We start from the raw sequence: 21667 nt of genomic DNA on the forward strand, positions 1-21667 counted from the left end.
AACAGGTATGAGGCACTTGCTCCCTGTGTGGATGGCGAACAGGGCTGCAGGAAGGATGAGTCAGCTGACCAAGGCACCATGGTTCAGCAGGCCATTCAAGGGGAGGGAGTAAATAGGCAAGTTGTAGTTGTAGGGGATTCTATTATCAGGGGGATAGATAGTATCCTTTGTGAGCAGGATAAAGAGTCCCGCATGGTATGTTGCCTGCCCGGTGCTAGGGTGCGGGACATCTCTGACCGGCTTGAAAGGATACTGGAGAGGGAGGGGGAGGATCCAGTTGTTGTGGTCCATGTCGGCACCAACAACATAGGCAAGTCTGGGAAAGAGGACCTGTTTAGAGATTATAAAGAGCTAGGATTCAAATTAAAAAACAGGTCCTCAAGGGTCATAATCTCCGGATTACTGCCCGAGCCACGTGCAAATTGGCATAGGGAGGCAAGAATCAGGGAAGTTAACACGTGGCTGAAAGAGTGGTGTGGGAAAGAGGGGTTCCTTTTCATGGGACACTGGCATCAGTTTTGGGACAGGGGGGACCTATACCGTTGGGATGGTCTCCACCTGAACCGAGCTGGGACCAGTGTTCTGGCGAAAAGAATAAATAGGGTGGTCAATAGGACTTTAAACTAAAGATTGGGGGGGGAAGGGAAAGTCAGGGAACCAAGAGGTGAAGTAATCAGTGGGAAGCGTAGCTGCTTAGGAATACAAAAAAGCACGAAAAGACAAAACTCAGGAGAGGTTATGATAGTCCCCATCCCACAAAATATGACACAGTGTATGGAAAGGCTCAGTAAACCAAGGTCCACCACACTAAGAAAACAAAAAGGGACGGTCAATAGAGAATTAAAGGTGCTATATTTAAATGCGCGCAGTGTACGGAACAAGGTAGATGAGCTTGTGGCCCAGATTGTGACTGGCAGATATGATGTGGTAGGCATCACAGAGACATGGTTGCAGGGGGTTCAGGACTGGCATTTAAACATCCAGGGATTCACAACCTATCGAAAAGACAGGGAGGTGGGCAGAGGGGGCGGGGTTGCCTTGTTAATTAGGAATGAAATTAAATCAATAGCACTAAATGACATAGGGTCAGATGATGTGGAGTCTGTGTGGGTAGAGTTGAGGAACCACAAAGGCAAAAAAACCATAATGGGAGTTATGTACAGGCCTCCTAACAGTGGCCAGGACCGGGGGCACAAAATGCACCACGAAATAGAAAGTGCATGTCAGAAAGGCAAGGTCACAGTGATCATGGGGGACTTCAATATGCAGGTGGACTGGATAAATAATGCTGCCAGTGGACCCAAGGAAAGGGAATTCATTGAATGTTTACAGGAGGGCTTTTTGGAACAGCTTGTGATGGAGCCCACGAGGGAACAGGCCATTCTGGACTTAGTGTTATGTAATGAGCCAGAGTTGATTAAAGATCTTAAAGTAAGGGAGCACTTAGGAGGCAGTGATCATAATATGGTAGAATTCAATCTCCAATTTGAAAGAAAGAAGGTAGAATCAGATGTAAAGGTGTTACAGTTAAATAAAGGTAACTACAGGGGCATGAGGGAGGAACTGACGAAAATTGACTGGGAGCAGAGCCTAGTGGGAAAGACAGTAGAACAGCAATGGCAGGAGTTTCTGGGAGTAATTGAGGACACAGTACAGAGGTTCATCCCAAATAAAAGAAAGGTTATCAGAGGGGGGATTAGGCAGCCATGGCTGACAAAGGAAGTTAAGGAATGCATCAAAGCAAAAGAGAAAGCCTATAATGTGGCAAAGAGTAGTGGGAAGTCAGAAGATTGGGAAGGCTACAAAAACAAACAGAGGATAACAAAGAGAGAAATAAGGAAAGAGAGGATCAAATATGAAGGTAGGCTAGCCAGTAACATTAGGAATGATAGTGAAAGTTTATTTAAATACATTAAAAACAAACGGGAGACAAAAGTTGACATTGGGCCGCTCCAAAATGACGCTGGTAATTTTGTGATGGGAGACAAGGAAATAGCTGAGGAACTAAATAAGTACTTTGCGTCAGTCTTCACAGTAGAAGACATGAGTAATATCCCAACAATTCCGGAGAGTCAGGGGGCAGAGTTGAATATGGTAGCCAGCATCAAGGAGAAAGTGCTAGAGAAACTAAGAGGTCTAAAAATTGATAAATCTCCAGGCCCAGATGGACTACATCCTACATCCTAGTTCTAAAGGAGATAGCTGAAGAAATAGTGGAGGCGTTAGTTATAATCTTTCAAAAGTCACTGGAGTCAGGGAAAATCCCAGAGGATTGGAAAATCGCTGTTGTAACCCCCCTGTTCAAGAAGGGAACAAGGAAAAAGATGGAAAATTATAGGCGAATTAGCCTAACCTCGGTTGTTGGCAAGATTCTAGAATCCATTGTTAAGGATGAGATTTCTAAATTCTTGGAAATGCAGGGACAGATTAGGACAAGTCAGCATGGATTTAGTAAGGGGGAGGTCATGCCTGACAAACCTGTTAGAGTTCTTTGAAGAGATAACAAATAGGTTAGACCAAGGAGAGCCAATGGATGTTATCTATCTTGACTTCCAAAAGGCCTTTGATAAGGTGCCTCACGGGAGACTGCTGAGTAAAATAAGGGCCCATGGTATTCGAGGCAAGGTACTAACATGGATTGATGATTGGCTGTCAGGCAGAAGGCAGAGAGTTGGGATAAAAGGTTCTTTTTCGGAATGGCAACCGGTGACAAGTGGTGTCCCGCAGGGTTCAGTGTTGGGGCCACAGCTGTTCTCTTTATATATTAACAATCTAGATGACGGGACTGGGGGCATTCTGGCTAAGTTTGCCGATGATACGAAGATAGGTGGAGGGGCAGGTAGTATGGAGGAGGTGGGGAGGCTGCAGAAAGATTTAGACAGTTTAGGAGAGTGGTCCAAGAAATGGCTGATAAAATTCAACGTGGGCAAGTGCGAGGTCTTGCACTTTGGAAAAAAGAATAGAGGCATGGACTATTTTCTAAACGGTGACAAAATTCATAATGCTGAAGTGCAAAGGGACTTGGGAGTCCTAGTCCAGGATTCTCTAAAGGTAAACTTGCAGGTTGAGTCCGTAATTAAGAAAGCAAATGCAATGTTGTCATTCATCTCAAGAGGCTTGGAATATAAAAGCAGGGATGTACTTCTGAAGCTTTATAAAGCATTAGTTAGGCCCCATTTAGAATACTGTGAGCAATTTTGGGCCCCACACCTCAGGAAAGACATACTGGTACTGGAGCGGGTCCAGCGGAGATTCACACGGATGATCCCAGGAATGGTAGGCCTAACATACGATGAACGTCTGAGGATCCTGGGATTATATTCATTGGGGTTTAGGAGGTTGAGAGGAGATCTAATAGAAACTTACAAGATAATGAATGGCTTAGATAGGGTGGATGTAGGGAAGTTGTTTCCAATAGCAGGGGAGACTAGGAACTGGGGGCACAGCCTTAGAATAAAAGGGAGTCACTTTAGAACAGAGATGAGGAGAAATTTCTTCAGCCAGAGAGTGGTGGGTCTGTGGAATTCGTTGCCACAGAGGGCGGTGGAGGCCAGGACGGTGAGTGTCTTTAAGACAGAAGTTGATAAATTCTTGATTTCTCGAGGAATTAAGAGCTATGGAGAGAGAGCGGGTAAATGGAGTTGAAATCAGCCATGATTGAATGGTGGAGTGGACTCGATGGGCCGAATGGCCTTACTTCCGCTCCTAGATCTTATGGTCTTATGGTCTTAATGCCAAATTTCAAACAAGCACACTTCAGGAGAAAATGGTGCTGATTGGTTGGTAAATTGACTCTGATTGGCTTCCCCATGGCAACACCTCAGCACATCAGTCAACTTGCCAACCAATCAGCACTCGTTTCTCCTGTAGTCTTAATTTGTGTGATTGTTTGAAATTTGGTATTCTTGTATTTGTCCTGAGGTGATGTACAGGCCTTCTAACAGTGCCCACACAGTAGGGCAGAGTATAAAGAAAGAAATAATGGGAGTTTATCAGAAAGGTACAGCGATAATCATGGGGGATTTTAATCTGCATATCGACTGGAAAAAATCAAATGGACAAAGACAACCTAGATGAAGAGTTCATTGAATGTTTTAGGGCTAGTTTCTTAATTCTACAGCCAATCAGAGAGCAGGCAATGCTAGACCTGCTTTTGTGCAATGAGACAAGATTGATTAATGATCTTATAATGACAGCGTCATAATAGAATTTTACATTCAGTTTGAGGGAGAGAAGGATGGATCCAAGACAAGCATTTTGAATTTAAACAAGGTCAATTATGAGGGCATGAAAACATACGGAGCTGGCAAATGAGGTTAAGGGATAGGTCAATAGAGGTGCAGTGGCAGACATTTGAAATGATATGCACAGAATAGGTACATTACAGTGAGAAAGGAAAATGGCAAGGGGTGAAATAGCTGAAAATCAGGAAATTTAAGGGAGTGAAGGACTCAGAAAAAATTGCAATCACCAAGGAAGTGGTACTTTGCAAATAGCTGGAGCTGTGAGCTGACAAGTCCAGGGTCCTGATGGACATCATCCTAGGGTCTTAAAGAAGTGTCTACTGATATCGTTGATGCATTGGTTTTAATATTCCAAATTTCCCTAGATTCAGGGAAGGTTCCATTAAATTGGAAAATAGCAAATCTAACTTCCTTATTCAAAAAGGGAGGGAGACAGAAAGCAGGAAAATGTTAGAAACTCTTATTAAAGACATTATAGCAGGGCACTTGGATGATTTCAAGGTAATCAGGCAAAGTCAACATGGTTTTGTGAAAGGGAAATCACGTTAACCAATTTATTGGGGTTCTTTGTAGGAGTAACATATGCCGTTGATAAAGGGGAAGCAGTGGATGTACTATATTTAGATTCCCAGAAGGCATTTGATATGGTGCCACATATAAGGTTTTGCAGAAACTAAAAACTTGTGGTGGAGAGGGCTAACATATGGGTATGGATAGATTGATGAGCGGACAGGAAACAGAGAGTAGGCATAAATGGGTCATTTGCTAGTTGGCAATATGTAATGACTATTATCCCACAGGGATCAGTGCTGCGTCCTCAAATTTACAAATATATAAATGACTTGGGCGAAGATAAGTAGAAAAGTAAATTGTGACGATGACACAAGGAGGCTACAAAGGGACATATATAGGTTAAACGAGTTGGTAAAAACCTGGGAAGCGGCGTATAATGTGGGGAAATTGTGAAATTGCCAATTTTGACAGGAAAAATAAAGAAGTTTATTTCCCAAATGGTGAGAGATTGCAGAGCTCTGAGATGCAGAGGGATCTGGGAGTCCTAGTGCCTGAATCGCAGAAGGTTAGTATGCAGATGCAGCAAGTAATTAGGAAAGCTTATAGAATTTTATAACTTATTCTGACGGGAATTGAATGCAGAAGTACAGACGTTATGCTTCAGTTGTACATGGCATTGGGAAGACCACATCTGAGGTACTGTGTACAGTATTGGTCTCCTAATTTAAGGAAGGACGTAAATGTGTTGGAAGCAGCTTAAAGGTTTACTGAGCTAATACAATGAATGGATGGATTATCTTAGGAAATGTTGGACAGGCTAAGCTTGTATCTTCTGGAGTTTCGAAGAGGAAGAGGCAACTTGATTGAAACATATAAGATCCTGAGGGGTCTTGACAGGGTGGATGTGGAGAGGATGTTTCCTCTTGTGGGGGAACCTAGAACAAAGGGTCGCTATTTACAACAGAGATGAGGAGAAATTGTTTCTCTCAGAGGGTTGTGAGTCTTTGGAGCTCTCTTCCTCAAAAGGCGGTGGAAGCAGAATCTTTGGATATTTTTAAGGTAGAGCCAAACATATTCTGATTAAGCAAGGTGTTGGGGGGGGGGGGCGCGAATGGGGGCAGGCTAGAATGTGGGGTTGAGGTTACAATCCGATCAACCATGATCTTATTGAATGGTGGAGCAGGCTCGAGGGGCCGAGTGGCCTACACTTGCCCCTAATTTGTATGTTCACATGTTCACCTGTAGTATAAATTGTTGTGATTGTTTGAAATTTGGTACTGTGGTGTTTGACCTGATGAGTGTGAGATAAAAAGCTTCAACAACATGTCCTCCTTTTCAGCGATAGTCAAGACATTCTTTCCCCATATTTTCTGTTGTGTATTCAAGAAACATCGCCAGATTTGAGTGCAATGATCATTGATTTGAAGCAAGGATATAGAGTCTTGGGGATTGGAATATTTTTTATCACTTACATCCACCAAGTTTGATAAGGATGGTCCACAGTAGTAGTAACAAGTTGGATGTATATGAGGCAGGCTTTTCAGCCTATTTATCTCCTCTTCCTAAATACCACCCCTTTCCTGTGGCATGTAACTCCTTTCATAAATAGTCTTAGCCATACCCTCCCTGATCTTATCGGTAACCCCCACCCTCGTGTCAACCCATAACCTCCAGAATCACAAGGTTCTGAAGGCTTGAGCACAGACGTCTGGGCTAATAACACTCTAAGGCAGCACTGAGAGAGTGCTGCACTCTCGGAGGTGCTGTCTTCCAGATGAGACCAACCTGACCTAGGGGCAGCACGGTAGCACAGTGGTTAGCACTGTGGCTTCACAGCGCCAGGGTCCCAGGTTCGATTCCCCACTGGGTCACTGTCTGTGCGGAGCCTGCACGTTCTCCCCGTGTGTGCGTGGGTTTCCTCCGGGTGCTCCGGTTTCCTCCCACAGTCCAAAGACGTGCAGGTTAGGTGGATTGGCCATGATAAATTGCCCTTAGTGTCCAAAAAGGATAGGAGGGGTTATTGGGTTACGGGGATAGGGTACAGACTCGGTGGGCCGAATGGCCTCCTTCTGCACTGTATGTTCTATGTACTATGACCTCTCAACATAGATGTAAACGGGTACTATTTTGGAGCTGAGCCGAGATGTAATTTCCCTCATGTCCTGGACCAATATTAATCCCACAATTGTCATCACTAAAAACAGATAATGTGGTTGCTGTAACGTTGCTCATTATGAGAATTTTCTGTGTGCAAATTGGCGACCAGGATTCCTACATTATAACGCTATCTACGTGTTATAAATATTTGATTCACGGCAAAGCACTTTAGGACGCCCTGAGGCGATGAAAGATGCCCGACAAATGCAAGTTCTTACTTTAAATACAGTACGAAGTCTGACAACACCAGGTTAAAGTCCAACAGGTTTGTTTCGATGTCACTAGCTTTCGGAGCGCTGCTCCTTCCTCAGGTGAATGAAGAGGTCTGTTCCAGAAACACATATATAGACAAATTCAAAGAATGGGGTGAGCACTTCGTACTGTGCTCACCCCAGTCCAACGCCGGCATCTCCACATCATGGCTACTTTAAATACAGTTCTGGTATCTTTTCTCTCCTGTTCAGGTCGAGTGTCAGAATTATATTCGCGTTCTGCTCATTAACGGAAAGAAAATCTTTGCTTGTGGAACCAACGCCTTTTCTCCAACCTGCACCAACCGACAGGTAAAAATAAACCTGCTGACTTGCTTCTTTGTCAAAGTTCGAAACAAAATGCTCCTTCGACACAGGAGGATCTCCTCAGCTGAGGGAAGCCACGTACCATCCAATCGCAGAATGGTACGCACAGAAGGAGACCGTTCAGCCCATCGAGTCTGCACCAGCTCTTTCGAAGAGCAATCCACCTGGTCCCTTTCCGGCGCTCCTTCCCAGCATTCCAACATTCAATTCAGACACTTTGTTAGCTGCCCGCTTCCCTCTTCCCTGGACTAACGTGACTCCTGATCGGGGCACCAGCCATCTGCTGTCGCCTGACCGAGCAGCCATTTTTAATGTCTCCGGCCCCCCCACTGAGTGTCAACAAGCCATTTTCGACAAACAAGTCCCATTCTCATACCCAATCCCCGCTGTGAAAGTACTGCATAAGAATCAAGTACCAAGTCTGAACCCGATCAGGAGTCACGTTAGTCCAGGGAAGAGAGATGAGGGCAGCTACAAAGAGTCTGGATAAGAATGGTGGCCTAATAGTAGTGTCACAGGCTTAGTAATCCAGCTTCTTCTCTGGGGACACGGGTTCAAATTCCAGCACGGCAGCTGATGGAATTTAAATTCTATTGGTAAATCTGGATTTGAAAATTTGTAATGGTGACCATGTAACTAAGCACTGATTGTTGTAAACACCCACCTGTGTCACTAATGCCCTTCCAGGGAAAGAAATCTGCCAAATTCACTTGGCCTGGCCTACTGCAATGTGGTTGACTCTTAACACCCCTCTGCAATGGCCTCGCAAGCCACTCGGATCAAAAGTAACAAATGCTGGCCTTACCAGTGACCCCCATGTCCCATGAAGGAATTTAGGAATACCCTCCCACGGATACTGACTCCAGTGGCAGCCTACCCACTGCCACCTCGTCCAAAATAGAGGTACTGAACACAACAGTAAGTTGTGCTGAATCCCTGTAAGGCTCAGTTAGGCCACAACTTGAATATTGCATCTAGTTCTGATCACCATGCTCTAGGAACAATGAGTTGATTTTGATTTGATTTATTGTCATGTGTACCGAGTTACAATGGAAAGTATTGTTCTGCATGCAGTTCAGACAGATCATTCTATACATGAAAAAAAACATAGGACATACATAAATACACAATGTAAATACATAGGCACAGGCATCGGGTGAAGCATACAGAATGTAGTACTACTCAGTAAAGAAGGTGTGTGGGGGCGGCATGTGGCTCAGTGGTTAGCACTGGGACTGCGGCGCTGAAGACCCGGGTTCGAATCCCGGCCCTGGGTCACTGTCCGTGTGGAGTTTGCACATTCTCCCCATGTCTACGTGGGTTTCACCCCCACAACCCAAAGATGTGCAGGTTAGGTGGATTGGCCAGGCTAAATTGCCCCTTAATTGAAAACAAAAATAATTGGGTACTCTAAATTTATAGGAAAAAAAAGTAGAGAAAGTGTGTGAAGAGATCAGTTCAGTCCATAAGAGGGTCATTCAGGAGTCTGGTAACAGTGGGGAAGAAGCTGTTTTTGAATCTGTTAGTGCATGTTCTCAGACTTTTGTATCTCTTGCCCAATGGAAGAAGTTGGAAGAGTGAATAACCCAGGTGGGAAGACCTTGGTTATGCTGCCCGCTTTCCCAAGGCAGCGGGAGGTGTAGACAGAGTCAATGGACGGGAAGTGGGGCCACGTGATGGACTGGGCAGTGTTCACGACCCTCTGTAGTTTCTTAATGGTCTTGGGCTGAGCAGTTGCCGTACCAGGCTGTGATGCAGCCAGATAGGATGATTCTATGGTGTATCTGTAAAAATTGGTAAGAGTCAATTTGAACATGTCGAATTTCCTTAGTTTCCTGAGGAAGTATAGGCGCTGTTGTGCTTTCTTGATCGTAGCGTCGACGTGGGTGGACCAGGACAGATTGTTGGTGATGTGCACACCTAGGAGTTTGAAGCTGTCGACCATCTCCACCTCGGCCCCGTTGATGCAGACAGGGGAGTGGACAGTACTTTGCTTCCTGAAGTCAATGACCAGCTCCTTAGTGTTGCAGATGTTGAGGGAGAGATTGTTGTCGTTACACCACTCCACTAGGTTCTCTATCTCCCTCCTGTATTCTGACTCATCGTTGTTCGAGATCCGACCCACTACAGTCATATCATCAGCAAACTTGCAGATCGCTTATTGTCACAATTCGACTTCAAATGAAGTTACTGTGAAAAGCCCCTAGTCGCCACATTCCGGCGCCTGTTCGGGGAGGCTGTTACGGGAATTGAACCGTGCTGCTGGCCTGCCTTGGTCTGCTTTCAAAGCCAGCGATTTAGCCCTGTGCTAAACAGCCCCTCAGATGGAGTTGGAGCCAAATTTTGCCACACAGCCGTGTGTGTATAGGGAGTATAGCAGAGGGCTAAGTACGCAGTATTGTGGATTATCATGGAGGAGGGTTGAAGGTTGTGAAAGGGTTCAGGGGAGATTTACCAGAATTGTTCCAGGGATGTTTACTGTCAAATTCGACCTTAAGAAGCCTTGAAAAATCCCTCCAAAAGCAGGGGTCAACTTGTACACTGAATATAAAAGTGAACTGTGGGTTTGTCTGATCACCATTTTGATACATCATTGACACCTGACGCAAATAATGGGGAGTGTCTTAAACTCCTGCGCATCTTCGTAGCACAGTCTGTGTCGACTACTTGGATTCCTGGCAACTAATTACAAGGTATCAGTAAGATTTGAATGAGCTAAAGTTTTGAGAGGGTGGGTGATGGGAGAGGAGCCAGGAGATAAGCAGACTAAACACTGCTGAACCTCACTCAGGAGTCAGGCGTGAGTTTAATGCCCACACTCTATCTTGCCTGCTAAGTTCTGTGGATAGTCATGTTGTAAAACCTGTTCTATTTACCTTTCACGTGATTTCACTTCAGAGGCAATAGAGGGAAGGAGAATCCATTGCGTAGGAATTCAGTGCTCGAAAGCAATCGTGCAGAGAACACTGGATTGAACCTCATCTAGTTCAACTTCTACTGTACTGTATCTTGAACAATATTGAACCCGTCTCTCCACATAAGGATAAATACAACACGGGTGGGCAGGCCTGGTCCATTAAGCCCATTTCATACCATATTGGCCCAAGAATCCTGAACAAATAATATTCCTTCCCAGCACTGTCTCCTTCTGTCTCATCTTCCATCCAACTCCTTTCCTCTCCCATAAAAAGGGAAGAGATAGGAGCAGTTGTAGGCTATTCGGCCCCTCCAGTCTGTTCCGCTGCTCCGTGAGATGGTGGCTGTTCTGCATCCTAACTTCACACGCCTACCTCCAGTGGGAGACCGCAGACTGAGTGTTTTGTAGACTGCTGCTGTACCTTACTGTCCTACCCATCAGGGCCATTGTTAATCATTGCACGATTATTGAAACTGCCGCTGTTTTAAGACTTGTATTAATGATGATAGCAAGGGTGACACCATGAGCACTTCATTCTTGATCGAGTTCTCCACTGGGACAGAGATCGCCAGTAGACCAGAGCTGGCCTCTCAATGTGGCTTCTCTATGCTTTCCATGAAATATCTGGGTCTTCCAGGTGGGGATGGTTCTCTTGATCGACACTCCTGCCGCTGGACTCAAATCAAATTCACCACTGGCACATTTTCACCTTGTATGCTGCACCTGCAGGATACATTGCAGAAACTTGCCAAGATTGCCTCAACAGAACCTTCCTCAACTTTGTGAGCTCGACCTCCAAGAAAGTCAAGAACAGAACATGGTGGGTAACACCATCAGCGCCAACCGCCCGTCCAAGTCACAACGACCTCCTTGATCCTTCAGGATGGGGAGAGGGTAGTGAATCTTGTGGAATTCTTTACCGCATGGCTGGGCTGTTAAGTATGTTCAAGGCTGAGAGAAGCAGATTTTTAATCAGGAAGCGAATCAAGGTTTATGGGGCTGGTTTAGCACAGTGGGATAAACAGCTGGCTTGTAATGCAGAACAAGGCCAGCAGTGTGGTACTGGCCTCCCCGAACAGGTGCCGGAATGTGGCGACTAGGGGCTTTTCACAGTAACTTCATTGAAGCCTACTTGTGACAATAAGCGATTATTATTATTATCAACGTGGGAAAGTGGAGATGAGGATTATTGCATCAGATCATTCATCAGTTAGGGGAGACGGTGGCGTAGTGGTATTGTCATTGGACTAGTAATCCAGACACCCAGGGCAATGCCCTGGGGTCCCAGGTTCGAATCTCACCATGGCAGACCATGTCGGGTCAAGGGCAATTAGGGATGGTGAAATTTGAATTCAATAATAATCTGGAATGAAAAAAAAGTCTAGTGATCACCATTGCCCATTGTCATAAAAATTCACTTGGTTCATTAATGTCCTTCAGGGAAGGAAATCTGCCGTCCTAACTCGGCCTGGCCTACATGTGACTCCTGACCCACACAGCGATGCAGTTGACTCTTAACTGCCCCCCACTGAAATGGCCGAGCAAGCCACACAGGTCAAGGGCATTTAGGGAAGGGCAACAAATGCTGGCCCAGCCCAGCGATGCCCACATCCCAAGAATTAATAAAGAAAAAAAAAATGATCTCATTGACTGGCAAGGGGAGGCTCAATGGGCCGAATGGCCTACTACTGCTCCTACATCTTATGCTCTTATGTCATTGATATTGGAATCCCCAACCTAACCCCATTATGAGAGCACAATTCTCACAAAACTAAAGACGCCACCTTGGGAAGATGGTGATAGGCTGTCTTCTTGAACCGATGTATGTACACCCACTGTGCTGTTAGGGAGGGAGTTCCAGGATTTTGCCCCTGTGACGGTGAAGGAACGGCGATGTATTTCCAAGTCAGGGATGGTGAGTGGCTTAGAGGGGAACCTCCAGGTGGTGGGGTTCCCATGGCCTTCTAGATGGCCGAGGCCACAGGGCTGGAAGGTGGTCTGGGTTTTCCAGACAGAATTAATTGACTCTACCACTTACATTCAGATGGATGCATGGCAGTCTATTGAATTGAAAGAGGAACCAGATTTCCAGCAATTGTCAGTAACATCGGCCGATTTCCAAATCGTCGCACAGCCCATTTAATCACTCACTCAGTGATTCAATTAAGAGCAAAAACTCAGTACACTGCAGAAAATCCTCTATTCTATGGCTGACGTGATTAGACTAATGTAGTGTGATGCTGTCGCCAGGTGACATTTGGCAGGGGGTTGACCATATTTCATGTGCCAACGTTTTAGAAAGAAGGCTTGTCTCTAAGTGCTCTGGGTGGATTATAAATTCAGTGCATCGTGGACAAAATGGGATAGAGTTTGACTCCAGTTCGCTGGTCAGCTCTCTTATCGCCGGGTCAGAAATCTGCGGGTTCCAGTCCCGTTGCAATGATTAGAACCAAAATTTACTCCCAGTGCGATGCTGAGCGAGTGCGGCGCTGCCAGAGGTGTCGTCTTTCTGATGCCGTGTCAGGAGGCTAGGCCATGGCACTACACCATGGCACAAACCCTATCCGCCAGCTTCAACATCCACTCCCTCCACAACCGATAAACCGTGGCAGCCGCATCTACAAGATGCACCGCAGCAACTCACCTAGGCTCCTTAGGCAGCACCATCCAAACCCACGACCGCTGCAACCTCGAAGGACAAGGGCAGCAGATGCATGGGAACAGCACCACCTGCAGGATTCCCTCCAAACCTCTCGCCACCCTGAATCACATCGCAGTTCCTTCACTGTCATCGGGTCCAAATCCTGGGATACTCACCCTGACAGCACAGTGGGTGTACCTACACCACATGGACTGCAGCGGTTTAAGAAGTCAGCTCAACACCACCTTCTCAAGGGTAACTAGGGATGGGCAACACATGCTAACCTAGCCAGTGACACCCACGCCTTGCGAAAGAATAAAATCTATAAATAAACATTGCAATGGGCCAATTGGGCTGGAAGGTCAGTTTCAGGGCTGTACATCTATCCAATTGTATTGCAACCTCATTGGCTATGAAGGGATTTGGGATAATCCGAGATGGTGAGAAGCACTATGTAAATGCAAGTCTTTCTTTCCTGGAAGCCTCAATCTTCAGCTCATTCCACCCTTGACTCCTCCTCTGCTATTAAATAAGATCATGGCTAATCTTTAACCTCAGCTCCTCTTTCCCAGCTGATCAGCTTATTCCTTGATTCCCTTCTAGGTAAGATGGTCCCCTTTGTTGGGAAGTCTTGAACCAGGGGGCACAATTTCAAAATAAGAGGGAAGTCACTTAAGGACAGAGATTAAGCTAAATTTCTTAACTCAGAGTGTGGTCAATCTTTGAAATCCTCTACCCCAGAGGGCTGCGGAAGCTCAGTCATTGAGTATGTTTAAAGTAGAGATTGATACAGGAAGATATAGAAGGGATGGTCTAATGGGCAGAAAAGTGGCAGATGGAATTTAACTCTGAAACGTGTGAGGTGATACACATTGGAAGGAGTAATTTAATGAATGGCCTGACACTGGGAAGTTTTGAGGGACAAAGGGACCTTGGAGTGCTTGTCCATAGATCTCTGAAGGCAGGAGGGCAGGTTAATAATGTGGGACACTTGCCTTTACCAATTGAGGCATAGATTACAAAAGCAGCGAGGTCATGTTGGAACTGTATAGAACTTTGGTGAGGCCACAGCTGGAGCACTGTGTGCAATTCTGGTCGCCACATTTATAGGAAAGATGTGATTGCATTGGAGGGGGTGCAGAGGCGATTCACCAGGATGTTGCCTGGGATGGAACATTTAAGTTATGGAGAGAGGTTGGATAGGCTTGGGTTGTTTTCGCTGGAGCAGAGAAGACTGAGAGGCGACCTGATGGAGGTGTACAAGATTACGAGGGGCATGGACAGGGTGGCTAGGGAGCGGCTGTTCCCCTTAGTTGAAGGGTCGGTTACGAGGGGACACAAGTTCACGGTGAAGGACAGGAGGTTCAAGGAGAATTTGAGGAAAATATTTTTTACCCAGAGGGTGGTGACGGTCTGGACTGCACTGCCTGGGAGGGTGGTAGAGGTGGGATGCCTCACATCCTTTAAAAGGGACCTGGATGAGCACTTGGCACGTCACAACATTCAAGGCTATGGGCCAAGTGCTGGCAATAGGAATTAGGTAGACAGGCCAGCTGTTTTTCATGTGTCGGCACAGGCTCGATGGGCCGAAGGGCCTCTTTTGCACTGTATTATTCTGTGATAGCTTTCTGATTAAGAATAATGTAAAGGATTATAGGGATAGTGCAGATGAAAGACAATGAAGCGTTCAATTAAGCATGATCATATTGAACGGCGGAGTGGTCTCGATGGGCTGAATGGCTTCCTCGTGCTAAGTTCCTACAGTCCAAAAATCTATCGATCTCATCCTTGAAGTAGCCTCAATGGCCTGAGCATCCGCACATCTCTGGGATAGAAAATTCCAAGGATTTACATCCCTCGGTGTGTGGCAATTTCTCCTCATCCCAATCCTAGGTGGACACCTTAACATGGGACCACCTTCCCTGGTTCTAGACTCTTCAGACTGATAAAAACGGACCCTCAGTGTCAAGCCTGTCTTGTGGTATCAGCGCCATTTGTAACAAAACCTCTACAACTCTGGTCTGCAGCCAGCTGAACAGAGCTCCTATGTGAATAAATTCCTCTTGGACTCTTATTCTGGACTCTGTTGACCATGTGAGCTAATATTAATTTCTGTGGTTCTTGTACTGTTACTATCCATAGTTGTAAAACACCTTTTTTCTATCGCCCCCCCCAACGTTTGCATGTGACTAAACTAACCCTCTGAGTTAATCATGACGCAAGTTTGCTGTGAATTATTGGTGAATTGGATCACACAAACCCAGGATTTGTAGGATTTGTTGACAAACACTCCACAGCGTACCATAAAAATAATTCAAAACACCTCTTACTTACGGACAGGTAGTGAGGGAAAAGAAGCACAGTTTGCCTGACTCTCTCCTGTTTGTAACCCCCATCGAGTCCTTTCGGAATCTTAAATGTTTCAATGAGACCACCTCACTCATTCTTCTAAACTCCAGAGAGTATCAGCCCATTCAGCTTGATCTCTACTCAAAGGACAGTCCAACTAACCCCAGCAATCAATGTGGTGGACTACTGGGTCACCCACTCTAGTTGTCAGGTTTGACACCAAATATTGAGCTGCTTCCTTAACTATTGAGAGCAACCATAAGACATCGGAGCAGAATTAGGCCACTCGGCCCATCGAGTCTGCTCCGCCATTCAATCATAGCTGATATTTTCTCATCCCCATTCTCCTGCCTTCTCCCCATAACCCCTGATCCCCTTATTAATCAAGAACCTATCTAGCTCTGTCTTAAAGACGCTCAGTGATTTGGCCTCCACAGCCTTCTGCGGCAAAGAGTTCCACAGATTCACCACCCTCTGGCTGAAGACATTCCTCCTCATCTCTGTCTTAAAGGATCGTCCCTTTAATCTGAGATGGTGTTCTCTGGTTCTAGTTTTTCCTACTAGTGGAAGCGTCCTCTCCACGTTCACTCTATCCAGGCCTTGCAGTATGCTGAAAGTTTAATCGATTCTTTAAATATCTGCCATTAATTTACAACGGAGGCGGAGGCAAAGTAAAGGATGAATTCAATCACACAATATTTCATTATTCAAAGCTAGTTGCTTTATCTCTTCCAGCTGCCAGCAAATGGTGGCTGACGTTGATTGATGATGCCAGACAATGTCGTGTCGACATTGTATCGTCGTCGGTCTACCTTACATTAAATTTAAATGTCTGTTGCTTTTACCTTATTTGGTGCCACTGCAACATTCAGATGGGATGTCCAGGCCCGTCTATCCCACAGGTGGATGGAAAAGATTGCATTAGACTGTTAGACTGTCTCGAATGAAGAGGAGGGGGGTGGCGACTAGGGGCTTTTCACAGTAACTTCATTTGAAGCCTACTTGTGACAATAAGCGATTTTCATTTCATTTCATTTCTTCCTCGATGCCCTGGGCAATATCTTTCCCACAACCAACAACATTGCAGGTGGTCAGTAACTCAAAAACAACAACAACTTGCATTTATGTAATACCTTTTGTGCAGGAAAACGTCCCAAGGTGCTTCACTGGAACCATCCTCTCTGATATAATTTGACCCTGAACCACGTGAGGAGACATTAGGACAGAATGCCAAAAACCCCATCAAAGGGATGGGTTTTAAGCATTTCTCATTGCCCTTGTGATGCCTTGCGTGCAAAGTGGCCACCTCATCTCCTACATTGAGACAGTGGCTGCACCTCCAAGTACCCTTTTGGCTTTAAAGAGCTTTGAGGCATCATTCGGTGTGGTGAATGGGGAGGGTAGGGGTGGTGGTATAGTGGTATTGCCACTGGACTAGTAATCCAGCAACCAGAGCCGATGCTCCGGAGACCGGAGTTGAAATCCCACCAGAGCGATGGTGGAACTTGAACTCAGTACAGATCTGGAATTAAAAGTCTCAACGTTGACCATCGTCGAAACCCACCTGATATTGTCCGTCAGGGAAAGAAATCTGCCGTCCTACCTGGTCTGGCCTGGGTGTGACTTCAGACCCACGGCAATCTGAGGTGGCCTAGCAAGCAAGTTCTAGGGCATTTCGGGGGATGGGCAATACATGCTCCCAAAGCCACATCTCTGTGAAAGAGTAGAAGGGAAAAGGTTGCTATATAAATGCAAGCCTTTCTTGTAAAGCAGCCTGGTTGAAGGACTCTTGCTCTGTCCTTGAGAGTGACCTCCCTATTCTCAGTTCCCTGGTACATTAAAGCTGGTCGTTAATCATGATTTAATTTGTAACGTATGCTCATTAGGAATCTGCCATTGCTTTCTGTTGCGCGACCATTTGCGTGACACCGCCAACTTGATAAAGTTGAGAGAGATGGAATGTTATCAGATTCGGCCTGCCTGAAAGAGGGTGAAAGGCAAAAAGGAAATTCTGATAGAGAAACGGGAAGTAGCGACTTACAACAAAGTGAAATGTCTCAAAGTGTTGTCAGGAGTGTTATCAAACAAAATTTGACATTGAACCAGATAAAGAGTTACGAGGGGAGGTAAAAGCTGGGTCAAAGAGAAATGTTTCAAGCAACATCTTAAAAGGAGGAGAAAAAGGGAAAGAGTTGGGGTGGTTGATGAAGGGACTTTGAACGCTTAGGCACGGCCACCAATGGCCGGGCGAAGGAAATTGGGGAATCTCAAGGAGACGGTAAGTTCTCAGAGGGCTGTTAGGTTGGAGCTCATAGAAATTGGATGAGGTCAAGGCCACGGACTTTGAACGGCAAGATGAGAATTTTAAATTTGCAGGTGGCAGGGTGGCGCAGTGGTTAGCACTGCTGCCTCACGGCGCTGAGCACCCGGGTTCGATCCCGGCCCTGGGTCACCGTCCGTGTGGAGTTTGCACATTCTCCCCGTGTCTGCGTGGGTTTCCCCCCCCCCACAACCCAAAGATGTGCAGGGTAGGTGGATTGGCCACGCGAGATTGCCCCTTAACTGGGAAAAAAAAAGAATTGGGTACTCTAGGGCAGAGTAGATTTAGGGCATCACTGGACCGGGAGGAATTGGCCTTTTCTTGATCTGTTTGTTGCAGAAATGGAGGTGGAACTCAGAACCATAAGAGGAGTTGTGGAAGAGGGGGAGGAAGGAGAAAAATATCCCACTTTGATCGGGCGGGATTTTCTGGTCGCGCCCGCTCCGACGGCCCTTTAAACCGCGCGTCAAATTGCCCGTCCCGCTCATGGCAATTCCCTCGGCTGGCAGGAATGGAACATTTACCCCCTAATGTATGCAGACTGGCTTGAGCAACAACTTGCCTTTCTTTACCAATTCCTCTCGAGGACAGAACATTGTTGAAAAGAGGGACACGCTGTCAAAGTTTGTCGTCTTGCACCCATCAGGACAAATGCAAGAGTGGCAAATTTCAAATGCTGACAACAATTTATAGTACAGGGGAAAGTGGGATGTTGCCATGCAAAAAGAGAATACATTTTGGAGCATTTCACAAGACCGAGAGGAGGAACAGAAAGGTTGCGAGAAGCAAGAGTTTCAGTCAAAGAGACGAGTTATCAGGAGGTTTTTGAGAAGTCTGCAAGATCGGTAACGAGGAGAAAGTGTCGCTTGAGTTTCAGATATTGGGGTCCGATGACTGTGGGGAGGAAGTGAATGGCCAGGCTGGACTGGACCTCGCAAGGAGTGGCGGGTGAATTAGGGCCTGCAGGGGGAGGCAAGGACATGCAGATGGACATTCCCGTACCAGCCCCCCCGAACAGGCGCCGGAATGTGGCGACTAGAGGCTTTTCACAGTAACTTAATTTGAAGCCTACTTGTGACAATAAACGATTTTCATTTCATTCTTTCATTTTTCAAGTCACTGAGGTGGGTAAGGCCAGAGAGAAAATCAAAAAAGTAAAGAAAGAGCTTGCCTTTATATGGAGCCTTTCAAGACTACAGAACTCCCTAAATCAACTCACACCCAACCAAATTATTTTTGAAGTGTAGTCACACTTGTAACCTGTGAAAATACAGCAACAATCTTGGACAAGCGGCAACGAGATAAGAACCAAATTCCTGCCTTTGGGTTGAGGGATAGATTTCAGCCTTGGACATCCCCGTACTGCACTGGACTACTTAAGGGCCTTGACTAAAGGGAATGACAGGAGGCTGGGTGAGAATACGGTAGCACGGTAGCATAGTGGTTAGCACAATTGCTTCACAGCTCCAGGGTCCCAAGTTCGATTCCTGCTTGGGTCACTGTCTGTGCGGAGTCTGCACGCTCTCCCCGTGTGTGCGTGAGTTTCCTCCGGGTGCTCCGGTTTCCTCCCACAGTCCAAAGGTGTGCAGGTTAGGTGGGTTGGCCATGCTAAATTGCCCTTAGTGTCCAAAATTGCCCTTAGTGTTGGGTGGGGGTACTGGGTTATGGGGATAGGGTGGAGGTGTGCAGTTGGGTAGGGTGCTCTTTCAGAGAGCCGGTGCAGACTCGATGGGCCGAATGGCTTCCTTCTGCACTGTAAAGTCTGTAAATTCTATGAAATACAGGGCCTGGGGTTCTGAACGTACTGTACAGGGTGGAGACGACAAAGTCAGGAAGGCAAATTAGGTGAAATCAAGCCTTGAAAAGTCATCAACCTAAAAACCAATGTGGGGGGGAAGCAAGGCGGTAACGGATGTCACATTTCCTTATGTCTAACAGCCAATGAGGAGAGGCGGTGGGGAAGAGGTAAGGTAAGAAGTGTCTCCTGCAATCACTGAGGTTGTGTGTGTGTGTGTTTGCTTCCTGTAGCTTGGGAACCTGAGCCACGTGCTGGACAAGATTAACGGTGTGGCAAGATGTCCCTACGATCCAAGGCACAATTCCACGGCTGTGATTACCTCGCGGGGAGAGTTGTACGCAGCCACGGTGATAGACTTCTCAGGTCGTGACCCTGCAATCTATCGAAGTTTGGGAAACGGACCACCCCTCCGGACTGCTCAGTACAACTCCAAATGGCTTAATGGTAACGGGCAAACTGTAACTCTAAGTGTGGGCTGCGAGCGATAACGACACTCGTCACTGTGGGATATGACTTGGATCTACATTTTGGAAGGACAGGCGGCAGGTGTGCATTGGATTGCCATGGCTGTCCAGTGTTGGACAGACCAGTGCCGAATCGCATCATTGGCTCCTCTCTAGCAATGCCTCAGTTTTAAAATTCTCATCCTTGTTTTCAAATTCCTCCATGCCACATGCCCCGCCCTATCTATGCAGCCTCCCCACCCCGCAACCCTCTGCCATCACTGTGCTCCTCCAATTCTGCTCCCTTGCGCATCCTCAGTTTCCGGTTGGGATTTCAGCTGTCTCAGGGTTGTCCGGCACTCACTATGCCTGGCCCCCATTACAATTGCAACCACCCACCCTGGCACACTTCCTGCCTGGCGCACCTTTTGTCCGGCATGCCTTCTGCCTGGGTCCATCATTTTCCTATCCAGCCCTGACACCGCTGCAATTATACCAACAGTAGGGTTGGCGTCAGGCAGCCTAAGGGCCTCATCCCACGGCCTTCAGATTTAACCAGCAGAGGGAGAGGTCTGCTCCAAGCGGCAAGCTTGGCGTGTTTCCCTGTGCTGGCTGTTGACAGGCAGTGGGAGTTTCTTCCTTAATGGGTCCGCTGGGCCAATCGGAGGTCTCCCCCTAAGGTGTAACCCCCTAGGCTGCTCTGTCCCCATGACAAACCTGCCCTCACCCCCTTGCTTCTGCCGACCCCCTCACTGGGCCCTGCCACTCTTGGAGCCGATGAGACCCACAAACACTGATCCAAATCGATCCAGCACTGCACACATCTGCCCCGCAGAGCAGCCGGCCTCTAATTGATCAGCATGATCTCTGAGGTGGGACCTCCAGATCCAGAAGGGTGGAAGGCCCGTCTTCAGCCTATCAAGGGCCAATTGGCCAATAAATGGCTGTGGGACTTCGTGTTTCCTTTAGCGGGCAACCCCCAACGTTTTAGCTGGGTTGGGGGACAGGGGAAGGCGGGGAATCCAGAGCCTTCATAATTCAGCCCCTTCAGTCCATTGAGGCCAATTAGTTGTTGTTTGAGGACTTGGATGTTTGCCAAGCTTGGGCTGATATTCAGAAAAATGCATCAGTCCTAGTTTCATGTTGCAAAGCTACTGGGTCCATAAACACAGTCGAGTCGTACAATTGGAATTTATAATATTTGGTGGGATTCAATGGAGGCCCCAGGTTGGGGTGGGTGTGCAAGCCTGGCCTCTCTCTCCCTTCACACATTTTGCCGCCTTGTCCTTCCTTCCCAGAACCAAACTTCATCTCAGCCTACGACATCGGCCTGTTCGTCTACTTCTTCTTCCGCGAGAACGCCGTGGAGCACGACTGCGGAAAAACCATCTACGCCCGCATCGGGCGGGTGTGCAAGAGCGACATCGGGGGCCGCTTTCTGCTGGAGGACACGTGGACCACCTTCATGAAGGCCCGGCTCAACTGCTCACGCTCGGGAGAGATCCCGTTTTACTACAACGAGTTGCAGAGTACGTTCTATCTGCCCGAGCAGGACCTCATCTATGGGATCTTTACAACGAACGTGTAAGTGCACGTTGATTCTGTGTTGCACGTCCATCTCTCCGGTCTTAGCACACACTGAGGAGTCAAGCGTAGGTGTGATTTTCAAGCGAAACGGAGCTGGACTTGCCCCGTGCCACTTGAAAC

The 21667-nt window shown here is 46.9% G+C and overlaps 1 protein-coding gene across 1 annotated transcript in view; it reads left to right on the plus strand.

Moving 5' to 3' along the window:
* LOC140406533 (semaphorin-5B-like) overlaps positions 1-21667 on the plus strand; it is a gene marked incomplete at its 5' end in the record, with an annotated part of 108953 nt that overhangs the window by 3339 nt on the left and 83947 nt on the right. Inside the window, 3 exons of the mRNA XM_072494537.1 lie at positions 7379-7477; positions 19748-19961; positions 21259-21544. Of these exons, the coding sequence (XP_072350638.1) occupies positions 7379-7477; positions 19748-19961; positions 21259-21544 (599 nt within the window). The remainder of the gene's footprint in view (positions 1-7378; positions 7478-19747; positions 19962-21258; positions 21545-21667) is intronic.

The sequence above is a fragment of the Scyliorhinus torazame genome, unplaced genomic scaffold, assembly GCF_047496885.1.
Source record: "Scyliorhinus torazame isolate Kashiwa2021f unplaced genomic scaffold, sScyTor2.1 scaffold_590, whole genome shotgun sequence".
Taxonomy (NCBI): domain Eukaryota; kingdom Metazoa; phylum Chordata; class Chondrichthyes; order Carcharhiniformes; family Scyliorhinidae; genus Scyliorhinus; species Scyliorhinus torazame.